This window comes from Chaetodon auriga, chromosome 16, assembly GCF_051107435.1.
Source record: "Chaetodon auriga isolate fChaAug3 chromosome 16, fChaAug3.hap1, whole genome shotgun sequence".
Lineage (NCBI taxonomy): Eukaryota > Metazoa > Chordata > Actinopteri > Chaetodontiformes > Chaetodontidae > Chaetodon > Chaetodon auriga.
The window spans coordinates 19,776,267-19,788,884 of NC_135089.1; the positions used below are offsets into that span (position 1 = coordinate 19,776,267).

At 42.0% G+C, this 12,618-nt stretch overlaps 1 protein-coding gene across 8 annotated transcripts in view; it reads left to right on the plus strand.

Annotated features, from left to right (window-relative positions):
- Nucleotides 1-12,618, plus strand: part of hdac5 (histone deacetylase 5) — a 58,069-nt gene that overhangs the window by 22,252 nt on the left and 23,199 nt on the right. For 5 of the 8 annotated variants that reach the window (XR_013078286.1, XM_076751662.1, XM_076751663.1 and 2 more), the window contains 5 exons: nt 7,027-7,113; nt 9,170-9,438; nt 9,541-9,685; nt 9,808-9,913; nt 11,407-11,540. Coding sequence is in view for 7 of the 8 variants with exons in the window: in XM_076751662.1 (XP_076607777.1) it covers nt 7,027-7,113; nt 9,170-9,438; nt 9,541-9,685; nt 9,808-9,913; nt 11,407-11,540 (741 nt within the window). In the remaining variant the exon portion in view is untranslated. The remainder of the gene's footprint in view (nt 1-7,026; nt 7,114-9,169; nt 9,439-9,540; nt 9,686-9,807; nt 9,914-11,406; nt 11,541-12,618) is intronic. The other 3 variants (XM_076751658.1, XM_076751660.1, XM_076751661.1) reach the window with 3 other exon arrangements.

Consider the following 12,618-nt stretch of genomic DNA (forward strand, 5'->3'; position numbering starts at 1 on the left):
TTCAGAGTCGTAACTGTGTGAAATCTGACGACAAACATGATGCATTATTTTTCGATTCAGTGTGACCTATTGCAAATGAACTTTCAGAAATCTGCTGAAAAATGACCCCACAACTTGCTTGAGAATCATCATGTTTTAAATTTTTTGATAGTTGTCTGTTCATACATTCATGGGTACACTGCAAACATGAACTTCTAGTAGCTAATTCAGCACACTTCTATTGGTGCCAGGTCACCAAAATGTAAACAAACACTAGCTAAAATAAACAGGACTCCAGTTGTACCCCAGTGCTAACTCAGTGAATCCATTGAAACAATATACTTCCTGTTTACATCCTCAAAGTCAGTTGATTATGGGAACTGTACTTCCAAAGCTGAGAGCATGACTATCCCCCAAATAAAAGTTAGATGAAGTCCAATAGTCTTACATTATTTATTTACTTAACTATTTTGTTTTTGACATTAATAAGGCTCAGAATGTCCCTTCATTGAGGCTCTTAGATTCCTGGAAGACTGACTCACTCTTCTATCCATTCATATAGGTATATTTGCCCGGGGTTGAGAAAAGCCTGTGGACATACAGACAAAAATCAGCAATTTGGAATTATGCCCAGGAATGACAAGGGTGTTGATGCAATACAAAAACATATTAAGGGAGGCAGAGTTGATCCGTGAAGCACAATGCCTCCTCTTCAGTTTTTCTGGAGAAAAAGGGCAAGAAAGGCCCAGGTGCTGTTCTGTAAATCACACATGATTTCCATCCACTGCTGTATGCTGCTCTTTGTCAGTGTAGTGAGTATGATTAACCTTTTTTGAGAACCTTTTGAGACTCTGAAGAACATTTTTGAACACTCTGGTGCTCTCCTGAGCCTTGTGTTCAACCAACTCCTAGGACACGACCTTTATCTTCGCTTTTAGATTTAAGTCATTTCTCTAATGCTGAAACACACATTTACAGTGTGAGCAAAGACATCCAATGCCCTTAGTGAGACATGTGGCTATTAAATCTAATAATGTCTGCTGTGGACGTTCAAACTGTGGAGGTTTTGGTACAATAAAGGCTGCTGAACAGCGAAGCTGCTGAAGTGAGGTGAGCCGGGTTTGGAGTGTGGCTTGATGCCACCTCTTGATGCCAGCAGGTTGTTAATTGGTACAAGCAGGACGCACATTCACTCTAATCTTCTTTCGACTGAAATTACAGTGTTGGCTCACTGGTGAATCCAAGTCAGTGTATATTTGTGTTTGTGTGTTTGTGTTCAGGCTTAACAGGCTCACAGACACTTGAATATTGGTGTTAAAGGGGCTCTTTGTCCTTGTGTTTGCTCTGTTCTTTAAAACCTATGCATTTTCGATGACACTGATGCTGCTGATGCAGCTGCTTAACTTAACTTGGAAAAAAGTACAGAACTGCATTGTTGGTGACTACAAATATGTGAATGAAACTATTCAAACCAGCAAAATGGTTTATAGTTCCCATCAATAAAACCTTTATCACCTGCAGTATGTTTTTGCTAATAAAATTAGTGACTGACAAACTGTAGCTGTCATTTCGAGTCATGTTTCTGTCCAAATTACAAATTTAAGTGCAATATTTAGTCTCTTTTTAGATATGTTTTGAGCTTCACTAACTCTCTAGCTGTTAAATGCTCCGCCACGTTCACTAGCTAGTCACTAATTTAGTCTGCCTGGTGTTTGTTGCTGGCCAGGTAGCTTCTAATTGGTTTGTCCATGCCTTTTCGCTGAAAACAGCATACCTGCAGCTTCTGGAAAAGAGGCTGATGAGAGCGCTGCGAGTGAACCAAAACGTTAAAGCTGCAGGCTGTGGGTAAACCAAAACAAAGAGCTGCAAGATAGCAAAACACTCCTTTGAGCAGAGGGGAACTGAGGAGTTAGGGATACGTTTTTGCGGGTCCATCACTGTGAGTGACCTCCTTCACATTTACAGTCATTGGACCCATTGTTAATTTAAAAATATTGGTTCGTGCAGCTTTAAAGACATGCACACTTACTGTGCAAATGATTGAACCAGATGTTGTCAAAGACATAAAGCTTGGCATAACACAGCAGACAGCATCCGCTGTAGATGACCTACAGTCTGCCAGCCCATAATACTTCTGACCCACCCTCAGTCTCTATAGCAACACTACACATGTGACTCCTCTCTCTCTCTCTTAGCTTCTAATTTGTCTAAAGTACACACAGCCATTATACTATTTTTACCTCACTCTCTCTCTCTTGCTCTGTCTTCTCTTTCTCCCCCTCTGTCTCAATCTCTCTCTCCTGGCTTTTTTTAGAGTGTTTTGCAGGGCTGATGTCATAGTGCCTATTTCCTTTTAGCAATGCAGAATGAAGGAGAGAGAGAGAGAGAGAGGGAGAGTGAGAGAGAGAGAGAAGAGAAAAGATGAATATTGGTTTCCAGAAATACCTCCCAGCAGCAGCAGCAGCAATGTGAAAAAGGAGTGACAGAAACTGGACTGGATTTCAAACTACATACCTCTGTCTTTATGAACCTTTTTCAGCATAATCTCTAGCATCTTTTTTATTGACAGACCGTGTCTGATAATGGTTATCAATGGTAAATGTAATCAGAAGACACAGATGAAAGAGCAAAGACTTGAGTTCAAATCAGCCTCTCGGAGTCACAGCGAAGAATTACCTGCTGCAAAAACAAGCGCTGTCAACGGCTAGACCAATTTTGTGTTTGTTAAGTCTCCGTCTTCGTTGCTTAGGTCATCGTGTTTCTGCACTACAACTTCCAGAGATCATCTGTCACATTCGAGGCGCTTGTAGGTGGACTGCTTTCTTTAGTCTGTTCATGCAAACTATTCACCTCTTTTTCTTGTTTGTTCCAAGCTGACTGGAAACACTTCCTGTGTAGCAGGAAAGAGACTTTAGAAACTGAGTGTGTTGAACAGCAAACAGCTTCGTTATCTGGATGTAGGCTGGATCACAGTCAGACTCACTCCTGTCAGTAAAGATCCTCTATTAACTGTAACATTGCATTAGAACTGCAAAGAGTAGTCAATTAATTGATCAATCGTTGGAAATGAATTGGCAACTTTTTTTTTTTTTTAATTGAGCACATGATCGGCAGATTCATCGAGGATGAAAATAATTGTTAGTTGCAGCCCTGCTATACATACATGATGTGTCCCAGCCTTGTCTTCATCAGCTTCATTTAAAGTTGAGCTGCTCTGGGTCATTTCTGTTTGGTCCATGCTTACTTTTTTGGACTTTTGACAATATTTCTCCCCATGCATTTGTTAGCATTTAGCTCAAAGCCCGACGGCACCAAAGTACAGCCTAACAGAGCTGCTAGCATGGCTTTAGACTCTCTTTTTTCAAGCAAAAATGGCATTTCAGTTCCTGCCTCTCAGTTGGCTGGATTTGCTGCTTTTCTTTTTTTTTATGTGATAATCAAGTAAATATTTTTAGGAATTGGACTGTTGGTTTAGACAAGACAAGCCATTTGATGACCTTGGCCTTGAAGATATTGTGACAGACATTTTTAATTAGTTTTTGACATTTTGTAGACCTAATGATTGATTAGTCGAGACAGTATTTGGCAGATTAATTGGAAACAGAAGTAATTGTTGCAGTGTTATAAAAAGTATTGTTCTGATACCAGTTTAAGGAGGGATGCCTTATAGAACACTACTGGGAATCCAACTGGACCTGCCCAGTGAAAACATGGAACCTTCCTTCGTAATCTTTTCATAAATTATTTTGGCCAACCACATGAAGTTGTCTGTGCTGCATTAGTGTGATGCATACCAAGTCATGCTAGCGCCAAGGTATAACCACCAGTCTGTGTTCATTTCTAGCAGGATTCACCGACTGGACGAACTGGATGCACAGTCTGTCTTTCACTCTTTTTACTGCCTTCGTCCTGGTACATGAAAAACTGTGTTTAACTGCAGTGAGCTGTAGTCAGTTAGAGACTGATATGACTGACTGAAATGTTGCCTCTTTGTCAGACTGTACGTTAGTGTGTGTGTGTGTGTGTGTGTGTGTGTGTGTGTGTGTGTGTGTGTGTGTGTGTTTACCAGACTATAAATGTCTTCAGTTTGACGTCAGACGCTGGCTGCTGTGGAATGCTGCTCTTGTGCCAAACGGACTGTTGTACACACACACACAGACCAGTCTCTCACATACACATGCACACAGGGATAGTGTGTGTGTTGTAGTGGAAGGGGAGACACGTGCGTCACAGTGAAATGCCAGAATATTTGTTTAGGTAATTTAGCTGCGAGTGGCTACACATATATGCACAGACACACAGCCTTGTTTATCCCTACCTCTCAGTTTTTGGGCTTTTTACCAACTTTTTCGTGCAGCAGCCACAGTGACTGAGCTAACAGAATGGTCACAAACCAGCAAACCTGAAACTAGACTGCTTCTTTGCATGTGTGTGAAAGGGATAAATAGCTCTTTAATTCAATGAGATTTAGTCAGAAATAAAATCTGAGCTTGCAACCAGCTATTACATTGGATTTGAATAAATCAACCATGTTACTCACTGCATATGAAGTTCATGTGTCTCTTTCTGTGTGTCAAGGTCTGGGGTCAGAGGTCAGATTGTGACTTAAGACAGTGAGAATTAGCAATAATGAAATCTTTCCTTCTGTAATTAGTGACAGTCGTCCAGGACAGGGCTAATAAGCTTGGCCTTATTGTGGATGTTGGTGTTTGATTAGCTTAGAACCCGCTTGACGCAAAAGCAGCGAGGGTGTGCCAGAGAATGGGAGGTGACCAATCAGAACACCTTAGTATAGAAAGGTCATAGGTCAGACGACACTGTAGGTAAGTCCTAATTGAATTTCCTCCTTGGTCAGCATATAGGTAATATCCCGACTTTCCACGATGTTGCAGTGTGTGACATCTTCCAGGAAGTAACCTGATCCAATAGAAGGGGTCAGCTGAGGTCAGGAGAGTGTAGTCACCACAGGCTTGTGTCAGGTCAGTGTCACTGTCCTGCTCAAGGGCACATTGATAGGTGCTGATAATGATGGGATGTTGAGACCCCCCAACTCTGTCTCTCCCTCCCCCGTCTACATATCAGGCAGTGTGTTAACCTGTTGGCTCTCTGTATGACCAAAAGCCAACCTAAAAAACATACTCCAACTGGTGTCATACAAAGTCTCTCTGTCTCTGTTTCTGTCTCTGTCTCTGTCTCTGTCTCACTCACTCACACACACACACACACACACACACACACACACACACACACACACACACACACACAAGCACACAGTGATCAGTGTAAGCTGATTGGAGCAGCTAAGCTGATAGGAGCTTCTGATCTGAGTGCTGCCGAGTCTTAGCATTGTATGTTATACTGTACATCAATACTGTAAAAATTTAAATAACCACACACAGAAAATGTTTTCATCCACCTGTATTTTATACATGTTTTTAATTTTTATACACACACATATATGCACACACACATACACACACACACACACACACACACACACACAAAAGGATGGATGGATGTCTTTGGGTGACAGTCATCCCCAGTGTCAAGGACTGTTGCATGCCTGTAGAAAATCAGGTGGATTGTGAGCAGCCAATGATGGCAAGTCCAGCCTCCAATTAGATGTTCTTTTACAGGCCTTGGAGTTCCAGTTAAATATTTGGGGCCACAATCTAGAGAGTGAAGGGCAGAGCCAGAAAATATGAGGCCGTGTGTCCTCTGTCATTTGATATCTGTCACACAATGGGGAGACAGAAGGGTAAATCTTGTGCAAACTGGATTTAACAACTTTGAACTGGATCAGCTGATGTCTGCTGTCAACACAGTACTCTAGTTACTTAATGTAGGAACTAGTTAACCCAGTCTTTGTTGCTCTGTTATTTTAAAGCAAGTTGTAGCAGAGTGGTGATTTTAGGATTCACTGTGTGTCTAAATGTAAGGGGTAGGATTTTGAGATGGAAAATGACCCTCATTTTCAAATCCTTTTTTCAGAGACATCCCAAAATTCTACAAAGTTTAATGGAAACGGGTTTAGGAAACAAATCGTGACCTACTTGAAGCGTGTGACTTAGAAGTCAACTGCAGAGGTTAAAACTTCCAAGCTGTGTTGAGCAATGCGGAGACTGTGCCACCAACTGATAGTATTTGCCCACTTCCTAATATAGAGGTAGAGCATCGAAACAAGGATTAATTCTTATTTCCTTTGGCAAATTTTCAGTTAAAATTTGTCCTAAATTTGGATGGAGGCTATACAGAATGTGTGATTAAGTATTATCAAAATGCATGTATTTTGTAATGTTCCAAAACGTTCTGTTTGTTAGGCCACCATCTAAGGAACATGTCCATTTTATGTCAAGGAATTTCCCGCAACATGCTGACAGATTTGAAATGATGATAATGAATTCTTTCCTCAATGAGTTCCCGTATCTTTCATTTCACGCGGTGAAAGGTAGCTAATGCCACTGGTGGCTGGAGCAGGAAATCAATATTAATCTATCATACTGATCAGCCCAAGTGGAGGCCACAAATCCAGATCAGTACAAGGTGGTGCATTTCTTCACTGATTGAGAGCAGGGACACGTTTCCAATTATAACATTTCATATTATTCTCATGTCTGCAATGCAACAGAGCACTGGCTCGTCCAGCAATCCTTGTTCCTTTCTTTTCACCATGCTGCTATAAATAACAGCAGGTTTCTCTGATCATTTGTGTCTGAATATGTATGGCGCATGTTAACACATTCTGCAGTGTCCTTTAGCCTAGCCTCACTAAATAAAGGCTAGGCTAATGCCAAGGTAACGCTAAGCTAATTTTAAGTCCAATGCTAAACTAATGCTAGGCTTGTGGCTATTTTTAGGTGGCAGGATGCGGCATTCCTCACTTCTTACTCCACTATCACAGTTCATCTGAATGAAATGGAAACTGCTTCTGTGTGTGGGAGGTTGGGGGGGGGGTCGGGGGTATGCTATGAATGATGTAATAGTCCCACAACATTTTCCAGACTAATCAGTCACTCTTTTCTTTCTCTGTTTTTCTCTGTCCTGCAGTAGTGGAGGTGAAGAGCAGCCTCCCATCAGGCATGCAGAGCCCAGTAGGAACTGCAAGCGAGCAGAGAGGAGGAGGTGGAGAGGGTGGTGAGTAGGGAGTCCTCTAAGAGTCCTTGAGGGAGGTTCCTTGTCTCAAAAATGGGATTTGATTTAGTGGGTGGAATGCCTCCTAAAAGTGGACCAGCAGACTGTCCGGGAGTTTTAGGGGATTCTAAGGGTCTTTTGGTGGGTTCAAGGGTTACTTAAAGGGGAGCCCCACAGATTTCACACATCAAAGTCTGTTTACTACTGCATACGTGAGACAAGTTGCATAAAGCCTTTTGTGCCATCAGAGGGATTTTTGTCAAGTCTGATAGATTGCGTCAGTTGAGTCTCAAGAAAAAAATCAGGTGGTGTGGAGTTAGAAACAAGTGAGCTTGCCAGACCTCTGTAGCCTGCTCCTCATTTCTGCTTCGGGGTAAAGGCTCCAGGCTAGATTAGCTGCTACTAGAACAGCACACCCAAATCTCAGACTGAACAGTTGGCGGTCGAGTTGCATTGTGGGAATATAGGCATCAAGATTTTGACAAGGAAGAAGAATGCATGGAATAAAAAAGATGATATGTTTGGTTCTACCGCATTGATTTTAATTCTTTAAAAAATAAAGTGGTGAGGCCAAAGGCAACAAGTCCAGTTGCCTTTGGAAGCACTTAGAAGTGAGATGTTGTTCAATGAATGCATGAAATCAATCAAAGTCCAATCATTAGTTGCCCATTGTATCTCAGATCTGTGCAGCAGATGCAGGGGTTCTATAGGAGCAACTACTCAAAGTCTAAAGCCAAATTTATATTAACGTGAGTAGCACTGTAGATACCTGCACAGGAGGTTTTGCCTTATGGTTCGGCAACAGATTTCACGCGTTGATGGCTTTGACATACATGGTCAGGCTGTATCAAGTAACATTTATACATATTTGACTCTGATCTATGCACTTACATAACTGGAGTTACATCCAGGCAACTTCTGTGTTGCCATGTCTCATTATTGAGTAGGGAACAACCTCCATTCCATCGGCTGTTTACGTTCATTCACTGTGATAGAGAGCACTGATTGTGGTGAGCAGTGCTTGCCTCCAAGGTTGCTTCAGGTTGTTAGGACTGCATGATTCTTGGGCAAATGATTGGGTTCCAAGGGGTTTTGAGGCAGTTAAGGCAAACAAACTGGTATTATTCCTCACTTGGTGTGCATCAAGAAGAAAGCCTTCTAGAAAAGATTGTTGGAAAGTGTCTGCCAGTATCCCCACATTTGAATGATCGTTGCATCTTGCTTCTATGATACTGTCTGTGATAGTTAGGCACCCTATTTCTAAAGCATACAGAGGTGACTGTTAACTGTTGCCCAGCAGGTCGGCTCAAGTCCATCAGAGCTTCCCATCTGGCCTGCAGAATATTAATGAATTCAGAAAATGCGCTCATCATCCAGTGGAAGAGCGCCAATCCATCCTGAGAGTGATGGTTGATTAGCTCGCCAACCTCTGGCAATGAGGCAAGAAGTCTGTAATTCATAGTTTACCTGTTGCACAGAATCAGATTATTCTGCAACTCCATGCTCTCTAGTCATGTACCCACCATCAAACCATTCAGCTCACAGGCTGGCCAATCCCTGGAGCTGACAGCAGCGAAGGGTCTGGACTACTGGAAGTAACTCTGGAGTTGGCAGAGAATCACTAAGCTTGTCTGTTAGACACAAGCAAGAGGGTTTACTTTGATTTTCATTGGCCAACTGTTGTGTTGAGTTTCAACCTTTATTTGTTTAATTTTGTTTAATTTTTTATAATTTTTTCATTTGAAAGTGCAGCCCCAACCGTGTTTGCTTGGAAATGTTCTGGCCCTTGTGGTCCAGTGAGAAGCTAGTTACCCCCAGAGAAGCTAGTTATATAGGAAAAAGAATATGAAAATGTGATGCAAAAAAAAAAACAGGAAGAACACAATTAAACACAAAAATCGCTTGAAATGAAAAAACAGCTGTCAAAGTATAAAACAAGTACAAAAAAACAGACAGCAGACAGACAGATGTTTTTAATACAGACTGAAAAACACAAACAAGACAACACAATGTGATCAACAGAGCCCAGTTAACCTCTTGTCCATTGCTGCTTTCCCAGGTGGGGGTCCAGGAGAAGGCCCAGGAGGAGGAGGAGGAGGCCCAGTGGACCTGCGGACAGAGTCCAGGGTGGGATCTCTGTCTGGGGGCGCGACAGGGGTGGACACAACCCTGAGAGAGCAGCAGCTCCAGCAGGAACTTGTGTTACTCAAACAGCAGCAGGAACTCCAGAAACAACTGTTGTTTGCAGAGTTCCAGAAAAAACACGAAGTGCTCACCAGACAACATGAAGTCCAGCTCCAGGAGCACCTGAAGGTAGTTAGTAAGGTAGTTAGTCTCCGAACCTGTTAACTGGCTTATTCACAGCACACAAACTTTCTGTACTGAGCTCAGTTGGTTTATTTGTCACTCGGTAAAATGTTTCTGTCTAAGCAACAACAGGAGCTGTTGGCAGCAAAGCGGCAGCAGGAGCTGGAGCAGAAGAGGAAACTAGAGCAACAAAGACACGAAGAGCAGGAGAAACATCGACTGGAGCAACAGCTGCTGCTGCTGAGGAACAAGGAGAAAGGCAAAGAGAGTAGGTTACTACTGCTTTCACTACCATGCTATGCACGTGTTAGCTCTGTGCATACAAGTTGCTGGTATAAAGACAGCAAAATGTCCTGATTGCTGTCCTCTCTCTTTGATGTGTTTTGGAAGGTGCCATTGCCAGTACAGAGGTAAAGCTGAAGCTACAGGAGTTCCTTCTCAATAAGAAAGAACCTGGCCTTGGTGGACTGAACCATTCCTTCTCCCCAAAGTGCTGGTGAGGACTGCAGAGGGCTCAATTGGTCCCTTCACACATCTGTCACATCAATATAACATTGCATAGTGTCTGAAAATGAACTGCGTTTTAAATATATAATATTTAATGTAAATGCAAGCTGCAGCTTCTGTGCTGTATAATTGGGAAAATGTTTCACAGATGAGAGTGCGATCCCTCCTCATTGTCTGATGTAAATAGCATGTCAGAATCACTCCTAGGAATCATGCTGAAAGTTGACTAAAATTAAAGTAGAAGGTAATTTGACTCAGTTGCATGAAATTATCCCATCAGCCCATCCAATGCCGCGTCATTTTACAGCTGGCTGTTGCCTCATCTCCTGTTCCAACCTCAGATTCCCCTTTTCACTCACGTTCAGGCAAAAATATTAAATTCCTTAATGTCACCCAGGGAAATGCACTGTAAAATCATGACAACACTTCTCAAATATTATAACCCTGCTATTAGTTTGAAACACATAATGTAATAAATGCTGAGTCAGATATATTAGATTATACTTGTAATTGAGACATCCTTCATTATGCAAGCGACATAGCCTGTTATCACTGAGGACTCGTTGACTGCATTGTGAGGCGCACAAAGTTTGATTAATGACTTAACTTGAAGTTGCTGGTTCTTACTGCATCGACACTGTTGCACAGCTGCATTTTCCCCCAGCAGAGAAGTGTAAAGTTGTCAGGACATCGCCCTCTGAGGAGACATGTGCTCTCCTCTGTATCCCACACAAAGTCAGTTTGAAAAATGATTCCGGTTGTTAAATTAGGTTTCAATAAGCTTAATGTCATCAGGCATTTCCAAAACATCTGTTCTCTCACAGAATCTCAAACTCCATCTCATGGCCCCTCCCAGCAGAGAAAACACTTCTCAAGCTCCTAAATAGCAAATCAGCACAGATAAGAGTCAATTCCTACATTAAGAAAGTTCATACTCCTAGAGAAAGTTACCACGAGAATGAAAACTCTTCGATCTCAGAGCAGGACTTTCAGCTCCATAGCAGATGTTATGAGAGAGAGAGAGAGAGAGAGAGAGAGAGAGTGAGAGAGAGAGAGAGAGAGAGAGAGAGAGAGATATATGAAAAACCATGATGCAAAAATGGATAAATATTTTAATTTTATAATGATATTTAGAAATATTCCATTCACAGTGTAGAATTTAAGTAAATGTGTATTTTGGTGTCGGTCCTTGCAAAGCCTTTTCCCTAATCCACCACTGTTCAGAAATAATCAATCAAAGAAGAGGCACAGAGAAAATATCTGCAAACTCACAGTAACAGGAAATAACAGGAAAGACATTCTATAAATGAAATAAAAGTAGACTGAGCAGGACAGCAAATGACTTTAAAAAATACTTTTTCATGTAATATTGTCAGCCATCTAACTCGCTTTCCCCCTTTCTGTGTGTGTGTGTGTGTGTGTGTGTGTGTGTGTGTGTGTGTGTGTGTGTGTGTGTGTGTGTGTGTGTGTGTGCGTGTGCAGGGGAGCCCAGCAGAGCTCCCTGGAGCAGGGCTCTCCTCCGCAGAGTAACACCCCGGGAACTCCTCCCTCCTACAAACTTCCCCCACTGCTGGGGAACTACGAGGGCAAAGACGATTTCCCACTACGCAAGACAGGTAGGAGAGACGAGCGGAGGGAGGGTGTGTGTGTATGTGCACCTGTGTGTGTGTGTGTATGTGTGAGATTTGTCACTTGCCATGTAAAAAGTAGTTTGATGAAGGACAGCACGGAGGTGGAGTGCGGTGTCTTTAGATATATGTATGTATGTGTGTGTGCGTCTGTGTGTGAGTCAGTCTGAGTGTGACTCACCAGGAAATAGGTAGCGCAAACCTAGAGATCACACACACACACACACACACACACACACACACACACACACACACACACACACACACAGTTTCAGATCCATATGAAAGCATTTTCTCTGAACATGTCCATGTGAGGTCAGAGGTTGTGTCCCTACAGTTGTGTTGTTTTTTGCGGCCTGTTTTAATTTTAGTCTTAGTCTAGGTGTCAAGCTGTCATTTTAGTTTTTATTAGTTTTAGTCACATTCAAACTCTTTTTAGTCTAGTCAAGTTTCAGTCGACTAAAAGTCTGAGCATTTTAGTCTTATTGTAGTCAGAATTATCCGTGACTATTGTCGTCAAGTCGTCGTCTATTTTAGTCAATGAAAATTGTATTTTAGTCTCTTTTTAGTAATGCAATTCTGTTTAACCCAGTCAATATAGTATAGGTACCTAGTAGTATAGACAAAACCAAAATTTTCTTTTAGCCAAACCCATTCCACAATTCAAACAAGGTTGTCTTATTATATTATTGTTACCTTATAGACTCAAGAATACATCCACTCCAGACATGGAAGACGCTCTGATTTGAATTTACAACATGTTTATTTTACCAACCAAAGCCGACTGACCAGCCGTCGGTCCCGTTCTCTGCATCAGTTGTCTGTCGTTAATGCTTACCTACCGCAGCTGCGTCTTCTAAATAATGGCGTGAGTGGGGATTGAGGAAGTGACGTCACCTGTGACTGCGCAGTGCGACCTGATGCAGCACCTGAAGTGAGACGCAGGAAACAGAAATACGGCAAAATAATAATAACACGACTAAACGAGACAAAATAACGTTATATCATTTAGTCTCGTCTCGTTTTAGTCAACGAAAATGAAGAGACATTTTAGCAGAGTTTTTAT